This window comes from Camelus ferus, chromosome 7, assembly GCF_009834535.1.
Source record: "Camelus ferus isolate YT-003-E chromosome 7, BCGSAC_Cfer_1.0, whole genome shotgun sequence".
Lineage (NCBI taxonomy): Eukaryota > Metazoa > Chordata > Mammalia > Artiodactyla > Camelidae > Camelus > Camelus ferus.
In genome coordinates this window covers 46,288,671-46,315,036 of record NC_045702.1, presented here as the reverse complement: position 1 = coordinate 46,315,036, position 26,366 = coordinate 46,288,671, and the positions used below count along the sequence as shown (strand labels likewise).

General features: G+C 40.0%; 1 protein-coding gene across 1 annotated transcript; it reads left to right on the top strand.

Annotated features, from left to right (window-relative positions):
- Nucleotides 1-37: 37 nt before the first annotated feature.
- Nucleotides 38-24,595, top strand: GPNMB (glycoprotein nmb). The gene is made up of 11 exons (XM_014554630.2): nucleotides 38-214; nucleotides 7,337-7,489; nucleotides 8,198-8,341; nucleotides 10,105-10,269; nucleotides 12,638-12,796; nucleotides 13,107-13,418; nucleotides 17,461-17,568; nucleotides 18,330-18,432; nucleotides 20,007-20,221; nucleotides 22,975-23,071; nucleotides 23,524-24,595. Exons 1-11 carry the CDS (start codon nucleotides 145-147, stop codon nucleotides 23,675-23,677), a joined length of 1,680 nt encoding a protein of 559 aa, XP_014410116.1. The 5' UTR covers nucleotides 38-144; the 3' UTR covers nucleotides 23,678-24,595.
- The last annotated feature ends 1,771 nt before the right edge of the window (nucleotides 24,596-26,366 follow it).

Here is a 26,366-nt window from a genome sequence, read left to right as displayed (position 1 = left end):
ACATGATCTGCCCCGAGGCCCAGTATTTGATTAAAATAAGGAGTGGGGCGCAGCAGAAGCCAGAAGAGCACTGTTGTTCTTAGTGGATGGAGCCAGAAGAGTCACAAGTTAAACCTTGATTGCCCGGGTCTGTGAGAATTCAGCATGGAATTTCTCTGCTGTTTCCTGGGATTTCTGCTTCTGGCTGCAAGATTGCCCCTCCATGCCGCCAAACGTGAGTAATTCTCAGTTTCTGGGTTTAACCCGTTCTCTGGCTACTGGCTGAAGTGATGGGTTTGCCTAAAGTAACATGGTTTGAGCCAGAAGCCGGACTTGAGGAAGCAGCCACGCTCACTTGTTTCTTCTTCTGAAAATTGTTGGGGATGTTGAAACTGCAGTAAAATGCGTTCGGTTGCATTCGTTGCTTCAGGCTCTTCAAAAGCGAAAGGCGTGCAGCTCCTCTCTGGTGGAGGCTTTTTTCCATCGCAGATGCCACCCACTTTCTTGGAGAGGGTGGGAGAATGGGGGTATGAAGGGAACAGTCTCAGGCCTTAGAACAAAGCAAAGTTACCCACTAAATTTTGTCTGGTTTCCGTCCAACAGTGTAAAGCCCTCAGATGATTGGGAACTCGAGGCCCAAAATCCGGAGACAGGCTTTTGAATAGTCCCAGCCCAGAAGCTGTTGCCAGTCCTGCTGGTGTATTTTCACAGACCCGCTGAAGTTTGCTGCCACTGTAGGGAGGTTACTAAGAGAAGAGCTGAAGCTTTGGGTCTCTTTTCTAGTTACACAGTAGAGGCTGGGGACTTTTTTTTTATTCAATTTTTATTACTCAGGTAGTCCCACAACCACCTTTGTGGAGCAGATGGTCCTTCACTATTCTACAGGCGAGGACACAAGGACCCGAGTTTTGCTTTTCACCTGCTGGGCCCAGTTCAGTGATCCTGGACACACGTGCACACCCTTCTCTCACTCCTCCTCTCCTAACGGGAGAGAAAAGCTCTGCAGTTAGGTGGTCCTTGGAGAGTTCCACCCAGGGCTGGCGGCTGCGGTGTGGAGAGGGGAAGGGAGGGAGCCGCTACTAGCTCCAAGTAACCCGCCCTAGGCCGCACAGCGGGTTAGGGGAAGAAGAAGGCTTCTGTGCCCACCGCTGTCCTTCCTCCCTGCTGTGGGGCTGGACCACGTGTGACTTAGCTCCACTGAGTTTTCATTTCCTTGTTTACAAAACTGGTTAAGAGGGTTCTTGTGAGATCAGTTAACAAAAGGTGCTTGGAGTGGGAGGTGTACTTGGTAGCAATTGTCTTCCCTCAAAGTACCTCGCAGGACAGACACTGCAAGAGCCTACAGTCCCAGAGACGGAGGGACAGGCCGCTGACAGGTCATTGGGAAGCCCCTGCACCAAATTCTAGCCTTCTGCCCACCAGCACCCTCTTTGTCTACTCACTGAGACAGATAAGCCTGAGGTTGGCTGGCAGTTTGAGAGGAGTCCCAACCTATTAGCAACGTAACAAAAACCTGTAGGTGCCTGATTTCACCTTGCCTTAAGACTAAACATCCTGGCCAGAAAAAAATAAGGATGAGTGGGATTTAACAGTGTATCAGACACCAAGAGATTCCTTGCCACTTTCCAGTCATAGCCCTGGTAAAAAGGAGGAAGGAGAAGACATTAACAACTGGCCTGGCCACCACCTGTATGCTGGTAGACCCAGTAGGGTGTCCAAAGCTAGAGGGAGCAGCCACAGGGGTGCTGGGTGTGACCCCATTTATCTCCATATCTGTTCTCCACATACACTCACATCTTTTTTTTTTCTTTTAAAATCTTACTATTGGGTTTTTTGGTTCTGCGGGTTTTTTAAAATATTTTTTATTGATTTATAATAATTTTACAATGTTGTGTCAGATTCTAGTGTAGAACACAATTTTTCAGTTATACATGAACATATATATATTTATTGTCACATTTTTTTCTCTGTGAGCTACCATAAAATCTTGTATATACTTCCCTGTGCTATACAGTATAACCTTATTTATCTATTCTACATTCTGAAATCCCAGTCTATCCCTTCCCACCTCCTGCCCTCTTGGCAACCACAAGTTTGTATTCTATGTCTATGAGTCTATTTCTGTTTTGTATTTATGTTTTGTTTGTTTGTTTGTGTTTTTTTTTTTTTTTATTTTAGATTCCACATATGAGTGATCTCATATGGCATTTTTCTTTCTCTTTCTGGCTTACTTCACTTAGAATGACATTCTCCAGGAGCATCCATGTTGCTGCAAATGGCGTTATGTTGTCAGTTTTTATGGCTGAATAGTATTCCATTGTATAAATATACCACTTCTTCTTTATCCAGTCATCTGTTGATGGACATTTGGGCTGTTTCCATGTCTTGGCTATTGTGAATAGCACTGCTATGAACATTGGGGTGCAGGTGTCATTTTGGAGTAGGGTTCCTTCTGGATATATGCCCAGGAGTGGGATTCCTGGGTCATATGTTAAGTCTATTCCTAGTCTTTTGAGGAATCTTCATACTGTTTTCCACAGTGGCTGCACCAAACTACATTCCCACCAGCCGTGTAGGAGTGTTCCCTTTTCTCCACAGCCTCTCCAGCATTTGTCATTTGTGGATTTTTGAATGATGGCCATTCTGACTGGTGTGAGGTGATACCTCATTGTAGTTTTAATTTGCATTTCTCTGATAATTAGTTATATTGAGCATTTTTTCATGTGCCTATTGATCATTTGTATGCCTTCTTTGGAGAATTGCTTGTTTAGGTCTTCTGCCCATTTTTGGATTGGGTTTTTTTTTTTTCTTATTAAGTCGTATGAGCTGCTTATATATTCTGGAGATCAAGCCTTTGTTGGTTTCATTTGCAAAAGTTTTCTCCCATTCCGTAGGTTGTCTTTTTGTTTTATTTATGGTTTCCTTTGCTGTACAGAAGCTTGTAAGTTTCTTTAGGTCCCATTAGTTTATTCTTGCTTTTATTTCTATTGCTTGAGCAGACTGTTCTAGGAGAACATTTTTGAGATGTATGTCAGATAATGTTTTGCCTATATTTTCTTCTAGGAGGTTTATTGTATCTTGTCTTATGTTTAAGTCTTTGATCCATTTTGAGTTTATTTTTGTGTATGGTGTAAGGGAGTGTTCTAGCTTCACTGCTTTACATGCTGCTGTCCAGTTTTCCCAACACCATTTGTTGAAGAGACTGTCTTTATTCCATTGTATATTCTTGCCTCCTTCATCAAAGATTAGTGGACCAAAAGTTTGTGGGTTCATTTCTGGACTCTATTCTGTTCCATTGGTCTATATGGCTGTTTTTGTACCAATACCATGCTGTCTTGATTACTGTAGCTCTGTAGTATTGTCTGAAGTCTGGGAGAGTTATTCCTCCAGCCTCTTTCTTTTTCTTCAGTAATGCTTTGGCAATTCTAGGTCTTTGATGGTTCCATATAAATTTTATTATGATTTTTTCTAGTTCTGTGAAATATGTCCTGGGTAATTTGATAGGGATTGCATTAAATCTATAGATTGCCTTGGGCAGTGTGACCATTTTAACAATATTGATTCTTCCAATCCAAGAGCATGGGATATCTTTCCATTTTTTAAAGTCTTCTTTAATTTCCTTCATCAATGGTTTATAGTTTTCTGTGTATAATTCTTTCACCTCCTTGGTTAGATTTATTCCTAGGTATTTTATTACTTTGGGTGCTATTTTAAAGAGGATTGTTTCTTTACTTTCTTTTTCTGTTGATTCATCATTAGTGTAAAGAAATGCAACTGATTTTTGAACATTAATCTTGTTTTGGTTCTGTGTTTTTAATTCAACTTTTTATTTTGAGGTCATTGTAAATTCACATGCACTTTTAAGAAATAATACAGAGAGATCCCCCTGTTTGTACCGTTTACCTGGTTTCTCCCAACAGTAACACCTTGCAAAACTATACAACAATGTCACAACCAGAGTGTTGACACTGATACAGTTAAAATACGGAACAGTTCCATCACCACAAAGATCCAAACCAACTTCCCTTCCCCACTCCACCATACCCCCAGCCCCTGGAAACCTCGAATCTGTTCTCCATTTTCATAATTTTATCACTTCAAGAATGTTAGAGAAATGGAATCATACAGCATGTAATCTTTGGGAACTGTCTTTTTTTTATTCAACATAATTTATTGAAGTTGTTGCATGTATCAATAGTGGGTGGTTGCTTTTTTGTTGTGTTTTTTTTTTTTATCAGTGAGTAGTATTCCATAGTATGGATGCACCACAGTTTAACTGTTCGCCCATTGAAAGATTTCTGGGTTGTTGCAACTTGGGCGGTTATGAATAAAGCTTCTATGAACATTCATGGACAGGTTTCTATGTGAACATAAGCTTCCATTTCTTTGGGACAAATGCCCAAGAGTACAGTTGCTTAGTTGCAATAGTAATTAAATGCTTGGTTTAACAAGATACTGCCAAACTGTTTTCCAGAGTGGTTGAACCATTGTACATTCCCACCTGCAATGGATGAGTGATAGTTTCTCCACATCCTCACCTACATCTGATATGTCACCTTTAGTTATTTGTCTTTCTGATAGGTGTATGGTGATATCTCATTGTAGTTTTAATGTGCATTTCCCCACTGGCTAATGATATTGAACATCTTTTCATGCATTTTTGCCATTTGTACATCCTTACCTGTGAAATATCTGTTCAGGTCCTTTGCCCATTTTTCAACTGGGTTTTTTTTTAATAACATTGCACTTTGAAAATCCTTTATATGGTCTAGATGTTATTCCTTTATTGGAAATGTGGTTTGCAAATATCTTCTTCCCATCTGTAATCTGTCTTTTTATCCTCTTCACGTGGTACTTCACAGAGCAAAAGTTTTTAGTTTTAATCAGGTCCAGTTTATCAATTTTTCCTATCATGGGTCATGTTTTTGGTGTTCAGTCTAAGAATTCTTGCCTATCTATAGCCTGAAGCTTTCTCCTATGCTTTTTAATCTTTTACAGCACCATTTGTTGAAAGGCCATCCTTCCTCCATTGGATTGTTTTTGTCAAAAATCAGTAGGGCCTATCTGTGTGGGTCTATTTCTGGGTTCTGTGGTGCATTCTGTGGACCTATGTGTCTATTCATTGTCTGTATTTTTCCTTGACTTTTGACATTTAAAGTCAGAGGAGAAATCTGTGTTTGGATTATGCTTCTGAAAACACTGACTTTCACTCAGGATCTAAGGAAGAGGAAGACTATGTAACACTAGGAAAAACTGGTCCTGGGAATCAAAAGCTGAAATTCTTCATTTCCACTTGATTAAAGACAACTCTTAGTGAATCAGGTCACTTCTCTTGCCTTGAATTTCTTCATCTATAAATGAAGGGATCTGAACTAACTAATCTTAGTTCTTTCCACATTGAACATTCTACCATTCTGTGACTTAGTTCAAATGAATTTGCAGTTACAAACATTTATTGATAAACATACATTTCCTGCTCTCATTTTGTTCCTATTTGAAAACAGATACTATCTCACAGTATCACACAGGACATTTGGTTTTTGTCTGACCTGAGGCCCAGAGAGGAAACATGGCCTGAAGTCACACAGCCTGTTTAGTAGCAGAACCTGGACTAGAAGCCAGGTTCAAAGTTCTTTTTCATTCCATCAGCCTCCCTTATAAGAAGGGAACTACATACAGCTTCCTCCTCCTACCAACAAGGAGGAATAGAAGACAGGCGTTAGTGGCATCCATTCAATATGGCTTTTCTGAGTGCCTGTTAAATACTGCGCCTCAAGGCAGGCGTCTTCCAGGGTTTAAGAGAAGAGACAGTGTTCCTGGCTCTGAGAGTCCATGGCCAGGCCAAGACACAAGACCATGACTTGATGAGAGACCAGTGTGATAGGGTATGATTAGGGGCTGGCTGAGGGTTATAGACAGTGGAGCCTTGGGCTATAACAGAATACCCAAATAGGTTGAGTAAGACATTTATTATCTTAGTCTGTCCAGAGGTAGGCTAGGCTAGAGCAAGAGCTCAGCAGCGCCACCAAGGACTCCTCCTTTCTATCCTTCCATTCTGACACCCTTGATGTGCTGGCTGGCTTCCTCAGATTTGTGCCCTCATGGTAAAATATGGCTGTCACAGCTCCAGGCATCACATTATGACACTGCTCTCTCCAAAATCAATTCTCAGGAAAAAACTGAATTTGTTCTCACATGTTTCTTTTTCTGAAGGCAGAAAACCTTTCCCAGAAGCCTTAAGCAGACTTCCTCTCAGCTTCCATGGGCCAGGATCTAATCATCTGTTCCTGCCCAAACTGTAAGGAAAGTGAGCCTCTGGAATTCTGAATCATTACAATAGAAACTCTGCCACAAGAGAAATAAAGAGGGAAAGTGCAGGCAGGAAGTGGCTGCTGGGAGGCAAACAACCAGCCTGCTACAATCCTCAAAGAAAAGACAGACAGACAGAGAGTGTGGCCACCAGAGTTGTCAGGAAAAGCAAAAAAAAAACTGACATCGAATCAAGATTAGAAAGATGTTAAAAGAACTAGAATATGGGGAAGGTATAGCTCAAGTGGTGGAGTGCATGTGCATGAGGTCCTAGGTCCAGTCCCCAGTGCCTCCTGTAAAAATAAATAAACCTAACTACCTCCCCCTGCAAAAAAATAAAAGAACTAAAATACTATAAACCCTGGAGCTATTCAAAGCAAAACAAAAAGGTATAGCTGATAAGCCAGTTGGAGATAAAGTGGAATCCAAAAATAATCCCAAAAGGTGTAAGTGAAAAGGAATAAAGAACAATAAGGCAAATACAAAACATATGATAGTAGACAAATCCCACAATATTCATAATTATGTTAAAAATAAATTACCTGAACACTCCAAATGAAAAGTAGAGATTGTTAGACTAGATTAAAAAAACAAACCCAAACCAACAATATGCTGTCTACAAGAAACCCATTTCAAATATAAAATGTATATAGGTTAAAAGTGAAAGGATGGAAAAAGATGTACCAGTTAAACACTAGGCACTAATATCAAAATATTCTTCAGAACAAGGAATATTACCAGAGAAAAAGAAAGTCAATTCCTAATGATAAAAGGATCCTTTCATCAAGAAGGCTTAACAATTTAAAACCGAGTTTCAAAACACATAAAGCAAATACTGACAGCTGAAAGAAGTCGGCAGCTTGGCAAATACATAATTGTGGTTGAAGTCTTCACACATTTTTTAAAAAGCACCCTCTATCTGTTTGACATATTGGAAACATGTATGTGCTTTCCAATCTTATGAAATGAGAAGTTACTTTAAGCATTGTTAGGTAATACTAAATGCGGAATGGAGTAGACAAAATAATTTTTTCAAATATTGTTACAGGATTTCATGATGTGCTGAGCAATGACAGACCTTCTGGTTATATGAGGGAGCACAACCAATTAAATGGCTGGTCTTCAGATGAAAATGACTGGAATGAAAAACTCTATCCAGTATGGAAGAGGGGAGACTCTAGGTGGAAAAACTCTTGGAAAGGTAAATCAAAAGACTCAACCCAAACAACTGTAATTTCCTATTTCAATTAGTCTTGTAGATTGTAGACTCTGAGATCACAGGGTTCGTGTTGCTTGCACAAATGGCAGTATTATGGTTACCAAGTGAGAGGCAGCCAAATTCGGCAATATTTCCTTTATCTCAGCAATATCACTTTCTAAACCACACATACACACAGAGTTTAATCTCCTTAGAAATTTACAAATTTGTAGCTCTTGGAAGATTTTGGAGAGTGAGCAGACCTAGCCTCAAACTTATGTAACTATGTGGGAATGGGCATTTCAGAAGTTCTGAGACTCCGTGGCAGTCTTTAAATCTCTCAAAAGTGTGGTTTGTCGGAAAGTGAATACCTTTTCACTCACATCAAAGAATGAATCATTCAGTCATTGGTTTTGAAATTAAAAAATACAAACCTTTGATACTTATTTCATCAATCTAACTAAATGGATTTTTATTATTTAACTTAAATGTTCCTTCTGTGGTTAGAGAGTTCTTCAATTGGCCTTTTTTTTTTTTCTTCTAGAATGTTATACTCTGAAAGCAAAAGTTAGGAATCCAGAAAATAATTTATTGTAAAAAGGCATAAGGATCCTCTGGTCCTTATTCATAGATCTAACTTCACTTTTTAAATTTATCTGTGAAAGGAAAAAAAGATGTTTGATCACTGAGCTCTACTTTTCTGTGCCCTAGGAGGCCGTGTGCAGGCAGTTCTGACCAGTGACTCACCAGCACTGGTGGGCTCGACTCTCACATTTGCAGTGAACCTTGTGTTCCCCAGATGCCAGAAGGAAGATGCCAGTGGCAACATAGTCTATGAGAAGAACTGCAGAAATGGTAAGGAAAGTTATTCACATCACAGGAACACGCTAGTTCTCCTAACTGCTAGAGACCCATCTCTTAAACCTTAATGCTCACAGGTAGTTCTGTAAATGCAAGATACTACAATCATCCCTTGTCACCCCCTCCTCAGGTTAGATGGCAGGATGGTGAATATGTCTGTCCCTTCATCAACATCAGCCAAATCCATTTCATCAAACTGGTGGCTCTCTGCTGCTGGGAACTCTCCTTAAATCTACATTGTCATGCCTGGCTTTTTCTTAGTGTCCAGTTGATTGGACAGAGAATACCTTGCTGATTCTCAGATTTTGGTTTTATCACTTAGAATTCTTTTGGCTGCTCAAAGAATAGCCAATTTGACAAATCTTTGTTGGTCAGCTCAATTTCTGCTCACGAGTATTTCTTAAGCTATATGGCTTGCACAAATGCTAAAATGTGTATGTATATTTTGGTTGTACTTTGCTCTTAGTTGAAGCAGATAAGCTCTTTGTACATATTAAAGCATATAAATGAACACAAACACATCAAGAGAAATTCTCCTTTTAGCCCTGTACGTTCTTAAAAACTCTGAACTAATTACTGAGATTCTTCAGTCAATATAAGACTATTAAATGCAGTTACCTGATTTTATTATTTGGAATGTCTATTAAACTGTTGATGTGTTTGTTTCTTATTAATTCATTATCTTCCTATGAGGAAAAAAATTCTGTATAGAAAGAGTATGATAGTTAAAAATTGTTGTATTCTCTCTTTTTTCTAAAAAAGTTGATTCTTATGAACATTTCAAATGACAATCTAGCCCTCTGAGCATTTTTATATGAAAGAGTCTTTGTGAGTTATGAAAAGTTTTATGAAATCTCTATCACTCCTAAAGGGAAATAGAGATCTTTGAAGAAATTAATGACTCCTGGTGTTTAGGGCAGAGAAAGTACCAGGTGGACCAGGGACATCTCGCACTAGAAAACAAAGAATAATGGCGACATGCCACAGGGACACAGGAGGCAGCTTGACAGGCTCCTAATGGCCATGTTTGGGACAATTTAAAAATAAAAAATAATGGCTATAGTAGACTGATAAATTAAAAAGCTCTCCATAAATGTCAGTGACGTGAAAAGCAAGAGGGTGAGGGGGTTGTTCTAGATGAAAAGATACTGATTATGACTTGTTTAAAATGCAAAATGTCATGCCCACACAAAAGTAGAAAGCAAGGCACGTTGAGATTCAACAACTTTAACATTTTCCCCTATTTGCTTCCATCTATCTTTTTTTCTGAATCATTTGAAGAAACAAGATAGCCAAATGTAGGATGTGACCCTTGATTAGACTGTGGTAGGGGTGGTGATGATGTGGTTATGTAGGAGACTGTCCTTATTCTTAGGAGATGTGTGTTGATTTCACATGAGTTAGGGAAAAAAAAGCTACAAATAGAATGTATCAAAATAAAAAGATAAAACATCCCTCAGTTTGGTTTGAATATGGTTGTGATTTGGATATCCAGTAGGCAGATAAATATATTAAGTGACATTCTCTAAACTTTCCTGAATAATTACTTTATATAAAACTCATTGAAATATAACATGTCAGCAGAAAAATGCACAGGTCATAAAGGTACCATTGGATGAATTTTGAATGTGAGGCTTTTAGTGGTCCAACTATATTTAGACTAGTTATGGAAAAATATGAAAATGTGCTTAATTCAATGATGAGCATTAGCATTCTGAGTCCAGATGACAAGCATGGCTTGCTTCTTTCCTGTTTAGATACTGATCCGTCTCCTGACCAGTATGTTTACAGCTGGACGGCGTGGACAGAGGACGGTGCCTGGGGAAACGGCACCAGCCATGGCCATCACGACGTATTTCCTGACGGGAGGCCTTTCCCTCATCCCCGGAAGTGGAATTTCGTCTACGTGTTCCACACACTTGGTTGGACTTTTGCAGACCCCCTTAGCTTCTTCTTTACCTTCCCTTAACCTTTTATGTTTTCTCTCTTTTCCTATTCTGTAACTGAGAATGATAACATTGAGAGTTTAACAAGTTACTCTGTTAACTTGCCTTAGCTGAAATGGAGGGTGAGGGATAAAAATTAAATTGATTAGCCTTGTGCAATCTCCAGGACACCAAAGAATTAAAAGGAGAAAAAGACAGATTCACCTTTTTCTCAAAAAAAACAAACTACTCTTTTTTTTTCCTGCCTAGAACAATAATATGAAAAAATACTAATATTTATTTATTTGAATGGCACATGGATGGACATTTGTTGATTTATTCTTTCACTTTTTATGTTTTTAAAAGAATATTTAAGAACTCGGGGTGGGGAGGATATAGCTCAGCAGTAGAGTGCCTGCCTAGCATGCACGAGGTCTTGGGTTCAATCCCCAGTACCTCCATTAAAATAAGTAAGTAAATAAATAAAAACCTAATTACCTCCCCCTCAAGGGAAAAAAAGATTAGAAGAAATTTTTTGAAAAAAAAAAGTTAAAGAACTAAAGAAACTTATACTTTTTGTAGGAAATGTGGAAAATTCAAAAAAGCACAAATGAAAGATCAATCATAATTCACACCAAAGGTTATCACTGTTAACATGTTGGTGCTTCCTCTTCTAGTAATTTTTTTCTTAGTATTTCTTGTTAAAGATCATAATGTATACACATTTTTGCTCAATATCATGACTATGTCATTAAAATTCTTTATATACATTATTTTGGTGACTGCATAATATTCTATTATGTAAAAGCAAAATAATCTAATTGCTGTTCTTCTTTGACACAGCCTACATTCTTTTTTTAAACCACAAATGATATCCACTTTGCTTTAATATTAGTGAAGGGATTATTTTTAGAAGTAAATTTAGATTATTATGAGCAAAGCTGCTAGATTCTTAGTTAAAAATCTCAGCAGCTGCCACCTGGCTCTGAGTATTTCAAATCTGCTCCTAGTTGTGCAGACTCCAAATTTTTAAATGTTTTGTCTTTCTTCATGAATTACAGAGCGCTTCTCTTTCTTCAATTAATTCATTTACAAATCGAAACATGTTAGTAATACATTCTGGTTGAACAAAGTATAAAATATGTATCAAATATTATGCATATCTATTTAAATCAGCTGATTTAAAGCTGACTTTTTTTTTTTTCAGTGCCTCTACGTCCTGTCAGTTAACTCCCCAAATGTCATGATTTCTTTGACCTGATAGTTTGCCTGGAGCCACTTAAGCTCACTTAACACTCCAGACTCTGTTTAGCCTTCAGTTCAGATACTGCTGTTTTCTTAATAGGACTGTTTTGAATTTCCATCTTCTGCTGAGGTCTCAGTTACCTGTTATTCTCCCCCAGCTAAGCACTGCCTCTCGGGTCTGTTTCTTGGTGCCAGAACTAACATTTCCTCCCGTATCACTAACCCCCGAGAGACGCCTCTCCCCCTACAACCTCCGACAGAACTGCCTCTGCATTTGCAGGTAAAGGGCGATCCCAAACTACATATCCCTTTCCTGACACCCCCGACCAGGTGATAAGCACAGTCTTGAAGCATCCCCAGCTCACAGGCATCTGTCTACGACACCTGTTGTACCACTGACACATCCATGCCCGGTTCTTCAAAAGGATTAGAAAAACCCTTGAGCCCTGAAGGAGAGGAATTACTTCCACTAGCTAGCCAGGGGCAGTGAGATTAAGGTTAGAGTTGGAGAAAGAAAAAGAAGAACTCAAGAGCACCCTGGAAATGTGTTTATGGAACTACTCCATATCTTTTTATACCCACCATACCCTATTTCTTTTTCATCACTTACTGCATTTTTATATACAAATACTGCTAGAAGGTGGAGGATCCTAGTCCCCTAAAAGGAAAAAAAAAGTTGCTTAATAATAAAGCTGAACTAGTAATATTATTACAAAAATAAGGTAGATTTTTGGGTAAATTTTTTAACTCCCGTGGACACCTCACTATTACATTAAATGTATTTTCAATGGGAAACATGTAGTTCAAGTGTCAGATGACTTACTTATACAAATTATTTATTTGCAGACTAAGAACTAACTGTATTATCTCCCTAAACAGCTCTTTTCATTTTAACCAGCTACACGCAATTACATTTACATGATTATGGATTTGCTTTATAAGGTTTTACATAAAAATGAGCCCCATCTTCCTTTCTGCAGGAGCCAAGGCCACATCCCCAGCCTGCTTTTCCTCTCCCAGAACAATCTCTCAATGGCAGTTGTTAGTCTTTAAGACACAGCAACTTTCTATACTGATCATATAATGTAGCCAATAACTAAAAATTTTCATCCTCTCAAAGGTCAGTATTTCCAGAAATTGGGACGGTGTTCAGTGACAGTTTCTATAAACACAGCCAATGTGAGTGTTGGCCCTCAAATCATGGAAGTAACTGTCTACAGAAGACACCGCTGGGCATATGTTCCCATCGCCAAAGTGAAAGATGTGTACGTGGTAACTGGTAAGTGGTGTGAACTCTAAATTAACTGAAGATGAGGCACTTGGTATTGGTGATGTTAGTGGGTTCAGAAAGAATTAGAGCCAAGTGTTCTGAGTTAGGTTACAGTTCACCTGACTCCCTCTCGAGCTTATATATTAAATAATATATTCCATCTATGTCTTCCAGAATAACCTGGGAAAACTGTAGAAAATGTGCATCAGAAAAGGGAAAACAATACTGAGTTATTCCTAACCTAAAAGCATTATTGAAGTCATCCACTAAAATCAAGCAATCATGCATTCTTTCTTCCTTTTTTGAATTTGTCTTTTAGATCAGATTCCTATATTTGTGACTATGTCCCAGAAGAACAATCGGAATTCATCTGATGAAACCTTCCTCAGGGACCTCCCCATTATGTTCAGTGTCCTGATTCACGATCCCAGCCACTTCCTCAATGAGTCTTCTATTTCCTACAAGTGGAACTTCGGGGATAACACTGGTCTGTTTGTGTCCACCAGTGACACTTTGAACCACACATATGTGCTCAATGGTACCTTCAGCCTCAACCTCACTGTGCAAGCAGCCGTGCCTGGACCTTGTCCTGCGCCTTCGCCCAGACCTCCACTAACCACCCCTTCTTTGTGTAAGTACTTTCCAGGTAATTTTTGTTGGGAAGAGATTCTGCAGTGATTCTATTTTGTACCCGTTGATTTCCTTTTTTATCACCATTTTTAGAAGTTAGAATATAGAAGGAAAGAGAATGCATTTAAAGCCACTTGGTGACTTGCATACAACTCTTTGACCTTCCTAATTCTCACTGGCCTTTGTTATGCATACATGTGCTTCCCCCTTCTACATCACTACACTTCTGTTTGTCCCACTTTTTCCAGCCATGAGGAGACACACTGGTCCTTTATAAACATTCAGGCCATCCTGCTGTCCTTCCTCCCCCTCCCACAGTTGCTCCCCATTTCCATTCTCCTCCTCACCCTGCCCACATTTATCCCATGACCCATGAAAACTCAGCCATGCTTGAAGACAGTTTCCAGATGGCTCAAGAAAGAATGCACCTTGAAAATGTTTCTTAGCTAGCAAGCTGGAAAGATTCCAGATATTAAAATTTTTCTAGACACAAGGCATAGTTAATTAAATCTCACCTTCTAATAATAGTATATGAGGACATTCAAGACGTTCTTAAGAGTTTATTTCAAGAAGTGTTAGCTCCCATTTGATTCTGCACCCTACCCCATGTGGTCACCATCCTTCCCCACTCAGCCACTCATGAGTACATCTTAGCACCTGGGCATCCAGGAGATGGTAACAGGCTGACATCCTCTCACTGGACACAAGAGGGCGCCATCACCAAGTCTAGACAGAACTCTCCATGATGCTGTCCAGACTTCTGGCAATTGTTTTGGTTTTTTTTTACCCAAACCTGTTAGATATAAATTAGTAGGTGTGTTATCAATAAAAGATATATTATTAAATCAAGAATATATAAATCAAGAGACAATAAGATTTACTGATTTTGATTCTTTTTTGAAATGTTTTAAATTATAAAATGAATGCATGTTCCTTAGCAAAAATTCAATATAGAAATTTAAAATAAAAGTGAAAGTTCCTATTCATGCCCTCCTTCCAAGAGTTAAACCCTGTTAATAGTTGGGAGCGTTTCTTTCCAGAACTTTTTCTATGTATTTATAAACATAGTCTACAAATGTACATTAAGGTTTGTGGTTTTGATTTTTAGATGGATGAGTTCATGCAATATATATTGTTCTACTGTTTGCCTTTTTTCACTTAATAAATATCACAGACATCTTTCCATTTTCAGTACATGTATATCTAACTCACTTTATTCAATGGCGAATTTATTTAACCATTGTCTGATTGATGGATGTTTCATCCTCATTCCAATTATAAATAGAACTGCATTGAACAGCTCTAAACGTGTAGCTTTGTTCTAGTATTTCTGTCGGAGAATCAATTTAATTATCTACAAAAATTGATGGTCTTCTTAAGGGGACCGGGTGTGAAATTCAAAATAAATTACAGGTGCCTGTTATATCTAGAACTGTCTAGAAATTCCTGAATGGTAAAGGGCTTCATGTTGCGTTATTTAATATTAGTCTATTTTCAGTTGCATTTTCATAAATATAGCTTATTTTTCTTAGAACCTATTTATATCATAACGTGTAAAAAACATATTTTAAGTCAATGAAAAAGTATTTTAAATTTGTTATTATTTTCCATAGGTTAGACTATAAGATATAAGATAAGCCTTATGAATTAGTTAAATTTTACAGTGAAGGGGAGCTGCCTGGCTTTATCTAAGGATGTTAAATAAACCATAATCAACCCCCAAATGCCTTAAAGCAGCTGGGAGACTTGGGGCACGGAGGAATGCTAAGTAATGGGACCCAAGGTGGTGATAGGAGTCAACCCATGACTCGAGAAAGCGAGGTGGGGTATTTGCCCTCTGGAAGAGAGAGCATTTTCAGCTCTGCAGACCGTATGATCAGGCTTGGGTTATTGAACACTGGGTTATGATTTGACAAAAAAAATATGTTGTCTCTACTTTGGTAAGTGGCTTCAAAATAGGTTCAGCTATCAAATAGAAACCAGGTGCAACCACAAGAGTGAGACAGAAGCAGAGTTGAAGAGGTGACTGAGGAAGATAATTACATTATAGGGCCAATAGGCATGCACTAGTTTTAAGCCACAGAATTCTCCTTCCTTAGCTAGCAGTGCCATTGATCATTTTTCAGACTTTTGTGAACAAATCTTAAAAGAAAAACTTTTGTAACACTGATTCTAATCAGTGTAATACTATATATATATTATATATATATATTTTATATATATATATTATATATATATATTTATATATATATATATCATATATCATATCATGTAGAACTTTTCTGCTTTCCCAAAGAATCAAGGGGTCTCACACTGTTCTCTGGTTAACAGGGAATAGCGACTTAAGTATGAGGTTAAGTTAGTTTTTCTCCATTAGCCCTTTAATCATACCTTGACTTTATATGTATATTACATACATAGATATAGATTTGGCTTTATAGATATATCTGCAAAACTCCATATACATTTTTATAAGCATTCTAACAAAGGTAGAATTATTTATTATTTGGTGATTGTTTAGAAGAAGTTTTATTTTAAAAGATGGCAGGGTCATGATTCCATGTTCTAACTTGACAGATAAATTTTGCCCATCAAGAATTTTAAAAGAAGGAGTTTCCTAATTTCCTAGGGGAGAGCCAGCCATCTTTATTACCCTTCACAAACAGATCTTTTGCTGCAGAGCACATCAGTTAAATCTTGGGATGGAATGAATGATTCCCCTGTAACTTCCAAAGGACTACCCTGAAACTCCGGGGACATTTCCAAGAGCCTGCCATGGCCAACCCTGCAGATAAACCACTGTGTTTGAATCTGACGTGGTGTTAGAACCTTTCTGAGTTTTACCCAAGTAGCATTTACTAAAGTGTGTGCCGTGGAGCACTCGTCTCCAGAGATGCTCTGAGAACTGCTCTGAGAAGGTCCCTCTGAGCAAAGGAACATCACAGCCACGTTCATTCACCCACTAGAGGCTCTGAGGAGCCCTGGAGAAATCCCCAGCTTCATAGCCACATGTCCCTCCCTGTGTCAGAGAAGCAGCTCTTGTGAAGCTTTGATGCCCTTCCCCCCAAACTGGGCCCATTTTTATGCCTTTGGAAATTTAAGAGACAATAATGTTGTATTTTCAGAATCATATTTTCTTTCCAGTCTTTTTATCTTGTTAACGGAACACCAACAGCTTAATTAGAGCTTTTTAAATTGTAACAAATAGAGCATTAAATTCTTTGTCTAATCATACACAAAGGGTTATTTTTCAAAAAGGTCTTGTGTTCACTCCCTTCCTCCCCTAAACACTCTGCTCATCCCCTAAATACTCTTGAATGTAAGCTTAGAAGCTATAAGACATTCAAGCAAGGAAAGAATTGCCTTTTCCCATGTGGTTTTCTTCTTAATCTATTATGCACCCACCTTAATATTTAAAATTACATATCTTATATATGTTATAGCACATCTATAGTTAAATAGATGTATAGAAGTACATATTGGGTTGAGGAAACTGGTATTTCTTAAGTATTTCCTATGTAGCAAGCATGGGAAGCAAGCTTTATATACCTTATCTTATTTAAGTTTCATAGTTCAACCCTAGTAGATCAGTAAGTATTATTCCTATTTTACAGATGAGCAAATTGAGGCAAAGAGATGTTAAATGATATGCCCATGCTCTCAAAAAGCTAAAAACAAAGGAAATAGAATTTGAGCCCAGAATACCTTCCTCCAAAATTAAAATATAATTTAATCTTCTATTGCCTGCTTTATTTCATCGTGGTTGTTATATGACACATTTTAATATGGCTTCTACCTTTCATTTGCTTGCATTTGAACAAGATATGGGATTGTGCTTACTTATATAATTTAACAATTTTATAATGCCTTATAGCTCTCATATTGCTATGAATTGTCATACATTTAGTTCAAGTGTCTACAGCAATTTAATAGGATAGAATTCTGATGTTTTCTAAAGAGAAGGTAGACAGGTGTTTAGATTTTTGTTATACTATGTACATCTTTTACATTCTCAGCAACTAATCTAAAATCTCATCACTCAGACTCTCCAGTGCCTGCTGGTAACAACCCCCTGGAGCCGAGGGAGATTCCTGATGAACATTGCCAGATTAAGAGATACGGCTACTTTACAGCCACCATCACGATTGTTGGTAAGACCAGCAGGGGAAGGATGTTAGCATCCACCTTGGGCTACCCACTCCCTTCCCTGATTCTTGAGGGCTAATGGTAGGGAGCAGAGGCCCTGACTCTGTTGGAGGTGATACCACGTATGTTTGAGCCAAGACTCCACAAGTTTCTAGATTCCTGCCCGCCTTCCCAGCCTTCCTTAGACATCCTGGTGGAAATGAACCCTCCATGAGGTCCACATTACCAACCAGCCTGCCTCTGGCCTGGATTCCCCACCCTGGGCCTCCCAGAAACCTGAATGAATGTGCCCTGAAGTAGCAAGTTCCCCCAGCTTCCACTTTTTCCCCTGGATGATTTCACTAAGCCACACTTCCTGTGTGTAAGAAAGGGGAAAGAACAGGGCCAGCACACGCAGCTGTGCACTGGGGGCCCTGCCCACAGGGGCCCAACTGAGGAGACAGGTGGGGGCTAAGCCGCCTCTGCAGGAGACCCTGGTCAAGGCCTGAGCCTGGAGCTGCATCCCCCTAGGGCCACCTCTTCCTGAAACACCTGCCCAAACACCTTTGACACGTACACAGCCTCCAGGGATAAAGGTTGAGGTTGGGCTGAAGAACAGTTCAGTTTGACTTTGCAAATGCTGCCGGACACGTGTCCAACCACGGGGTAGATTCCTGGGACACAGGAAGGCTGTGTCATTTTGCCTGGCCTTCTGACTTGGTAAGAAGTGGTTTGGTTTGGTTTGCGTTGTATTTTGATGTGGTTTTCTATGGGGTTGTTTCGTCAGAGGGAATTCTGGAGGTGAACATCATCCAGGTGACAGGTGTCCCGATGCCCAAGCCACAGCCTGAGAACTCCCTGGTGGACTTTGTCGTGACCTGCCAAGGGAGGTGAGTCCATCATCCCAGTCAGAGGACAGGACTGAGTGAGGATCCCGGGCTGAACAAAGGGCTTCACCCCTTAGTCCCCTTCTGAGCTGATTAAGATTCTAGTCCCTCAGTAATGAGCCAGGACAAGGAAGGACCCTCCAAGGTGCGCTCGAGCATGCATGTGTTTTGCTAGAGTTGAGCAATGCTCATTACCTTAAAGTGTTGATGAATAATAATTACTGGTTGAACACTTACCATGTTCTTAAACTTTTACATCTGTTTTATATCAAATCCTCACACAATCCTGAGTATCCTCTTTTTACAGATGGGGGCTGCCGAGGCACACGGTGATTATAGAACTTACCCAGGTGGCAGGTACCTGGCAGAGCAAGGCTCACAGGCTGAGTTCTGGTTCAGAGCCTCTTAAGCTCCCAGAGGTTCTTCTGGAGTCGGGGAAGCCTGTGTGGAATGACTGTGTCCTAGTGCTAATTAATAGCATTGCCTGGTAACCCCATCTCTCGTTACAACTTCCAATGCTATTTCTAATGCATTATCTAATTTGACTTCCTGTGGTTTGGTTAGACCTATGTATAATAGACTAAATATAAGTTAATTAATATGTGAATACTGTAGCAATTAACGAATTAAGTGTTAATATTATCTAGTTTACATATAATATGTAAATCAAGTAACTAAAGTGTACGTGTATGTGATGTATAAATTAATAAGACAACGGGATGGTATAAAAATGAGGCCTTGTTTGATAAAAAGGAAGAGCTGTGATGCTCTCCAGCTTTGCGGGAGAGAGTGGGATGAGGATGAAAGAAAACAGAAAATCCTGACTGAGGGGGAAGCTGCTGCAAGCAGCTGGGCCAAGTGAGAAGAGAGCATGTCCCTCCCCACACCCTCCCCAGGCCCAGCTTCAGAGCTAGTCTCTCCATGCGGGAAGTCTTCTCAGAAGTGAACCTGTGGCTCAGATGTAACCCATGGCCAGGTAGCCTGGTGGTTACAAGGACGCTGTTGAACATCTTTTTTTCAAGTCACAGCTCCACCTCTAACTGCTTGTGTAACCTTGGGCCACTTATCACCCCTCCCCAAGCTGGCTTGTCACCTGCTACATTAGGATAATATCACTTCCCTCTAAGGTCGTTGAGAGGAATAGACGAGACTCTGTTGTGTGCCTTGCACGCAGTGAGCACTGTGTAAATGGCTCTGGTGGCTTCTGCTGTTATACCTCTGCAGGACCCACATGGGGCTGACTGGCATTTCATACTATCTTTGCTTCACACCTGATCTGTCTGCACCTTTGGGCTTTCTAGGGAGCCAAGAAGGAGAGGGAAGTTCCCAACAGCCCCTTGCCTTCGGGGACGTAATTTCTTCCTTCTCCAGCCCCAGGGCCTTGTCTTCCTGCGGATACAGAGGAAACAGTGGCTCACACCCAGGCTTGTCTAAGAGTAAATTATATGTGACAATTTCATGTCATATGCTTTGAGTAAGAATAAGATGAAATTCACTTTTATAGAAATGTAACAATTTTTCCTTTAAACTAATGTCATATTCCTCTCTCTCCCTCCTGGTGTCATTCGTGCCCTCAGCATCCCCACAGAGGTCTGTACCATGATCTCCGACCCCGCCTGCCAGATCACCCAGAACACAGTCTGCGACCCCGTGGATGTGGCCCTGGGTGACATGTGCTTGCTGACGGTGAGAAGGGCCTTCCGTGGGTCTGGGACATACTGTCTGAACCTCACTCTGGGCGATGATGCGAGTCTGGCCCTCACAAGCATCCTTGTCTCCATCCCTGGCAGAGGTAAGTTTGTTTTATGGTTGTTCGAACATTTATATTGCAGATAAAGTATGTGTCCAACACTACAGCTATTCAAGGCTTCACTCTCAATATTTAGTTTTATTTCAGTGTAAAATTCATTGAACTATTGTTAATGTGGATTTGAGAAGTGGCATTAAAATCCAACAGCAAATCTGCTTAGGGAAGGGATGAGAGAGAGAGATCCAAAGAAATAGTGGCCAAAGAAAAGCCTTCTGATGAAAAAAATCAGCTGTGATCATAGACCAATAATAATGGGATGTGATCACTGCTTGCTCAAATAGATTTGTATTTCAAGGGGAAAGTGTAAAGCCCAACATCAAAAAAAATAACAATGTTCTCCAGTTAAACTATAACAGGGAAGGCTGCTACCATGCTGTCATTAGAATCCACTTGGGCAAAAATGTAAAGCCAGGAGAAATGAGAAACAGGTGGACTCATGGCTCCCTTCTAACCTGCCATGTACCCTCTCTTTCCCTTCTCAAATTCCACCAAGCATGACACGAAGACAGAAACAAACCAATTTACTTCGTCCTTAGATGTTCACCAGAAAAAATACTCTTTGCCCACTAGGTGCTCAGAGAGATAAAATGTTAACAATGTGGATAAAGGAACTTCATTGAGAAATTTCCATTTACTGGTGGCTTCCAATTTTTCCCAACCCCCAGTTAGGACTCTACCTGGTGACTAACTGAATTCCACATATAACCAACTATGTTGAAAGATAATATTTTATCTCTTAGAAGTGCTGCATGGGATGAAAGGGAGAGATTAACTCATGCACACATTACAGCACTTATTTTGCTCCTTAATTTGAGCATTGTCAGTATACAATCTAACTAACTCACAAATAACTCTTTTGGACTTGGAGCCTGTCTCATAAGGTAAAATATAATTAAGTATATATTTACTCATTAACTATAAAAAAGGCAACTTTAACCTTATGGAAAGAAAAGCATAGGTAATCATACATACAATTATTTGCATGAGTGTTTATTTTTGGTTAGAGCCAAGGTGCATGTTTAACAACAAGAAAACAAGTATGCAAAGGTTCTTTGCTTCCTCCCTGATTGGGGTTCGTGGGACCTGGTGTGGACAGCTGGGGATCAGGGCGGAAAGAGGCAGCCGGAGCCTCTGTATCCATGTGAGCCTGGACCTTCAATGCCATCATGTCCCGGAGCTGCTGGGACTGCCTTTTAGAGCCATAACCTATTCTAATAAGCTTCCTCAGTTCGGGCAAACCACAATTCTCTTATCTGGATTAGATATTTAGATATTTGCTTTCCTTTAATCCTTCTTGTTGTGAGTGATAACTTTAGGTGTGAGCTGAGCCATTTTCAAATCCAAATAAAGGAAGTTCAGAGAGCTTTTAGTCCAGTGGGAATTATAACTTGATGACTTGGGTTTCAAAGTCAGAATTTCAAAAACCGATCATTGTTCAAAGGCAAACCCATAGACTTAGCTGAAATGACTTTCAGCCATTGATTCAATGAACATTCATGAAGCACCTGCAATACTTTCAACAAATATTCATTGGGAGTCCACTCCATGCCCAGCTCGGCTGCAGGCACCCGGCAGACAGTTCCAGATAGAGTGGGAAAACAGTGAGGAAGGTCTTGGCTTCTGTGAGCGGAAACAGATGACAAACATACGATGATATTGTGAAGACAGGAAACAAGGTCAGAGCATGGAGAGTGACATGCACTGGGGAGAGGGACAGAGGTTGGCTCTCTAGATTGAGGGGTCAGGAAAGTCCTGCCAACCCAGGAGCACCTGCTTGGTGAAGGGCGTCCTCCGAACTGAGACCTGAATTTCAAGAATGAGCAGCCCGTCTAGACCCCTGTATGTAGGGTTTAGGTTTTATTCTGTGTGTAAGGGGAGCCCCTGGTGGGGCTGAAGCATAATCTGATTGATGCTTTTAGATGATGGCTGAGACTGCTGAGTGGAGCAAGGATCATTGGAAAGTCACGGTGGAAGCAGATAGACAATGAAGAGGTCCTCCCAGGGGAGAGGGCTGGTGGCTGGGACTGCGAAGGTGGCAGAGGAGATGGAGGGAAAGCAGACAAAATTCAGTTGTACTTGGGTGGCAGAGAAAGACAAGTTGATTTGCTGGATTCTGGGAGTACAGAGAAGACAGAATTCCCGCTTCTTGGGTCTCACAATCTAGTAGAGGAGAAATAAATGTAAAGAAGTCAGTGACACGGCGTGATGGAGGCAGAGGAAGAGGCAAGCAGAGAAGTGACAAAGGAAAGTGGGACCCAGTGCCCTCATGCATGTCTGGAAGGCATCCCAAAGGGGCAGACACTTGAGATGAGCTGGGGGAAGTACATTCCCGGCAGAGGGCACGGAGGTCGGAAAGAGCATGGGGACGAGGGGATTTCCAGCACAACGGCGAGGTAGGTGGTGGGAGATGAGGCCACAGGAGTGGGCAGGAGGGTCATGGAGGCCTTCCCTATGTGGGCGCGGCGGGGTCAGCTAAGACCTGAGCAGGTGTCTCCAGGACGTGACATCTCTCTCCTGAGCCCTTAACACAGTGTTCCAGACACACTAGCTCATTCTCTAAATGGAAGATAAGCTTCCCTAAAGACTATGTATTATGTAATGGAAAAGATTACTGAAAGCCCAGAGGGAACCATATATCTTCTGAGAGCTCCCTTCCTCGTTTATTTAATTACATTACAAGCAGCATGTCCTCTAGGTGGAAGATGTCACTAACGTGGTCTCGCTTCTGTTTTAAGACCCAGCCTTCTTTTTAAGAATGGCAAACGGTACCCTGGTCTCCGTTGGCTGCTTGACTGCTGTATTTGTCACTGTGATCGCCCTTTTGGTGTACAAGTAAGTTGCTGGTTCTAGCACTTTAAAGCACTACAGTATATTGTCAAAAATAAATAGCATATTTCTGCACAAATGGGCCATTTTCCCTTTTTTTTGCTTTCAAACATTTTGTGTGAGGGAGGAAAATCTTCCATTGAATAATGACTACTAAACTAGCCTATTAATTTTGCTGTGGTTTTTTTTTTAGCCCTAAAAATGCTACCAAATGTCAGTAACTTTACCAAATTATGTCAGCTTAATGTTTAACATATAATTTCAATTTATAGTAAGTAGGCACACTTCTTGCATGAAGCAGAGAAAATAAATATATTTTCATAAGAAGACATCAGTGTCTTGAAAACCATACATTTGGTTAAATGGAATTAACCCTTTTGCACTTGACATGTAGAAGATTGTAGAAAGTAACCAATTCCAGCTGGAGATCTTTAATATGTCTAATACATTGCTTTCAGAAAACACAAGGAATACAAACCAGTAAAAAACAGCACTGGGATCTCAGTCAAAGGCAAAGGCCTGAATGTTTTCCTCACTCGTGCAAAGACCATGTTCTTCCCTGGAAACCAAGAAAAAAATCCACTGCTCAAGAACCAACCAGGAATTCTTTAAATCTTCAGTCTTATTTCTGACCAACAGCTCATCCTTCAGTGCCATTTATGTGAGCTGTGCTAGAGTGGCTGACGATTAACTTTCTTCTAAAGATTACTGTAAAATATATATTGTGGTTTGGGAAGGTCCAATTTTTTTTTATAGGTTAAATGACATTTTAAAGAAGCAGGAATTGTACTAGACAGAGCCAGCCATGTTATATAACCGATGAAACCAATTAGCGGCGCTTTCTTTTATGATGATTTATGTTTCACTTATGAAGTCTTAGGTGATCAGTAGGATAGACACTCTGTGTCCAAAGAGTAGAGGAAGAAGGTACTATTCATCAGGGTCTGACCTAGGTCACCGGGAAGGAGAGATACTTTCTAGCTTTCCATATAACCATATGCATAAAACCAGTGTATTCCTGTACTGAATGTTCCGAGCTACCTGAATCCTATTTCAATGAACATGCATGAGCTCTCAACAGAACAATAACAGGCAAGCCTTCAGTAGGCTTGCATGCTTGTTACACTAAAAAAAAAAAAAAAAAAAAACTCATCTAATAAGTAGGTGTGAATATTTTTGTGAAAACCTGCCCTGCCCAGCTGTGTAAAGGAATGGAATTCATTCATTCGTTTTATGTAGAACTTTCTGTATACCAGGCTTGTTGCCAGGTCTGTGGCCCTGCACCCAGTGTTGACATTCGTGTGTATATATCTGAATTTCTGTACACTCTGGTGAACATATGTGAAATTACATATTACGATTTTCCAAAGAAGGAAGCCCTGGTTTTCCTACTGATTTCTCTATGTAAATGATATAGAAACTTAATCAATCAGTAAGTGTTTTACCTCGAGTTGTAACTAAAATTACCCTATGTCCGTCATGACATTCTTTTTCTCCTTCCTGAAAAATAAAGTATGAAAAGAGACAAGATCTTGGAATCGTCATTATTTTTCCAATTCATTGTTTGCCTTTCAATTTCATTTATAGTTTTAACACATAAAAAGTTGGTGAATGCTGCCCCGTGGAGCACTGACAATTTCCTAAGTGTTTTATATTTTTAAGTCTATGTATACAGTATGTGAAATTTCAATACATTTTATATATAGAAATGTGTATAATCAGACTGATCTCAAAGAAGAGATTTTTCTATAAGCAATTGTTCTGGACTCTTGGAACAGTCAGTGTTATATTAAAAATAAAGGCGAGAGGATAGTTCTAGGTCACAGATCAGCAATTTTTTTTCTGTAAAGAGCCAGGTAGTAGCTATTTTAGGTTTCAGGGTCCATACCGTCCCTGTTGCAATGACTCAACCCCATACTGCAGCACAGAAGCCATCATGTGCATCAGTGAAAGCACGGCTGTGTCCCAGCACAAGCGTGTTTACAAAAGTGGATGGCGAGCCAGATCTGGCCCACAGGCCATGGTTTGTGAACCCACGTAATAGACTAAAGGAGACTAAAGGGACACAGCAACCAGAAGCAATTTAGTGATCTAGACTGTATTCTAGTATTTAAAAAACCGCTGCGAAAGGCATTCCTGGGACAACTGCGGGAAGTTGGAACACACAATGGATACAAGAGGATATCGAATTATTGTCAATTTTCTTAAGAAGTATATGGATTTTCTTAAGGAGTTGGTGGAGACCACCATATAGTCTAGTCCCTTCACTTCATAGATGGCCTAGCAGCCCCCAAATAAGCTATTTGTTCAGGAATCATCTCAAAGAGTACCAAATTGGCAGAACATGAATTGTGGAATTTCTCCCCATTTATGAGTTACCTGAAGGTCAGTGGTTCTCAGCCACAGGTTACTTTGCCCCTTGGCAATGTCAAGAGGCATTTTTGGTTGTCGTAGCTAGGGTGGGTACTTCTGGCATCTAGCGAGTAGAGGCCAGGAATGCCGCTGAACATCCTGCAATCCACAGGACAGCACCCCAGAACAAAGAATCCCATCTTACCTGGCCCACAATGTCAGAAACCCTGTTGAGGAGTAATTGGAGAATCCCTGGTCCTGGATGTAAGATAGGAGACGTGGATTGGAATCCAGCCCTGCCACTTTGAGCTGAGTAACCCTGGGCATGTTGTTTGACCTTCTTTTTTTTTTTTCTATTGAGGTATAGTCAGTTTACAATGTTGTGTCAGTTTCTGGTTTACAGTACAATGCTTCAATCATACATGGATGTACATATATTCATCTTCATATTCATTTTTACCATGAGCTACTACAAGATATTGAATATATTTCCCTGTGCTATACAGCATAAACTTATTTATCTATTTTATATATACCTATCAGTATCTGCATATCTTGAACTCCCAGGTTATCTGTTCCCAACCCCCTTCCCACTGGCAACCACAAGTCTGTATTCTATGTCTGTGAGTCTGTTTCTGTTTTATATATAAGTTCATTTGTATTTGACCTTCTTGAACGTCAGTCTCCTCTTCTGTAAAATGGACACACAGTCCTTCCCTAACTTACTTCACAGGCTGCTGCAAACCCATCTGAAAGAATGAAGGGACGTGACAGCACTCTGTACACTGCATGGTGGTACGTATATTACATGTGAGAAGCAATGTGAAGGGGCTTTGTCGTTTTTATGATGATTAGGAGGTCAGGACATCAGTACCTAAAGCAGAAAAGTAACATCAAGTTGCAGCAGAATCACTTGTAGGTTTGTTAAACACAGACTGCTGAGCACCAC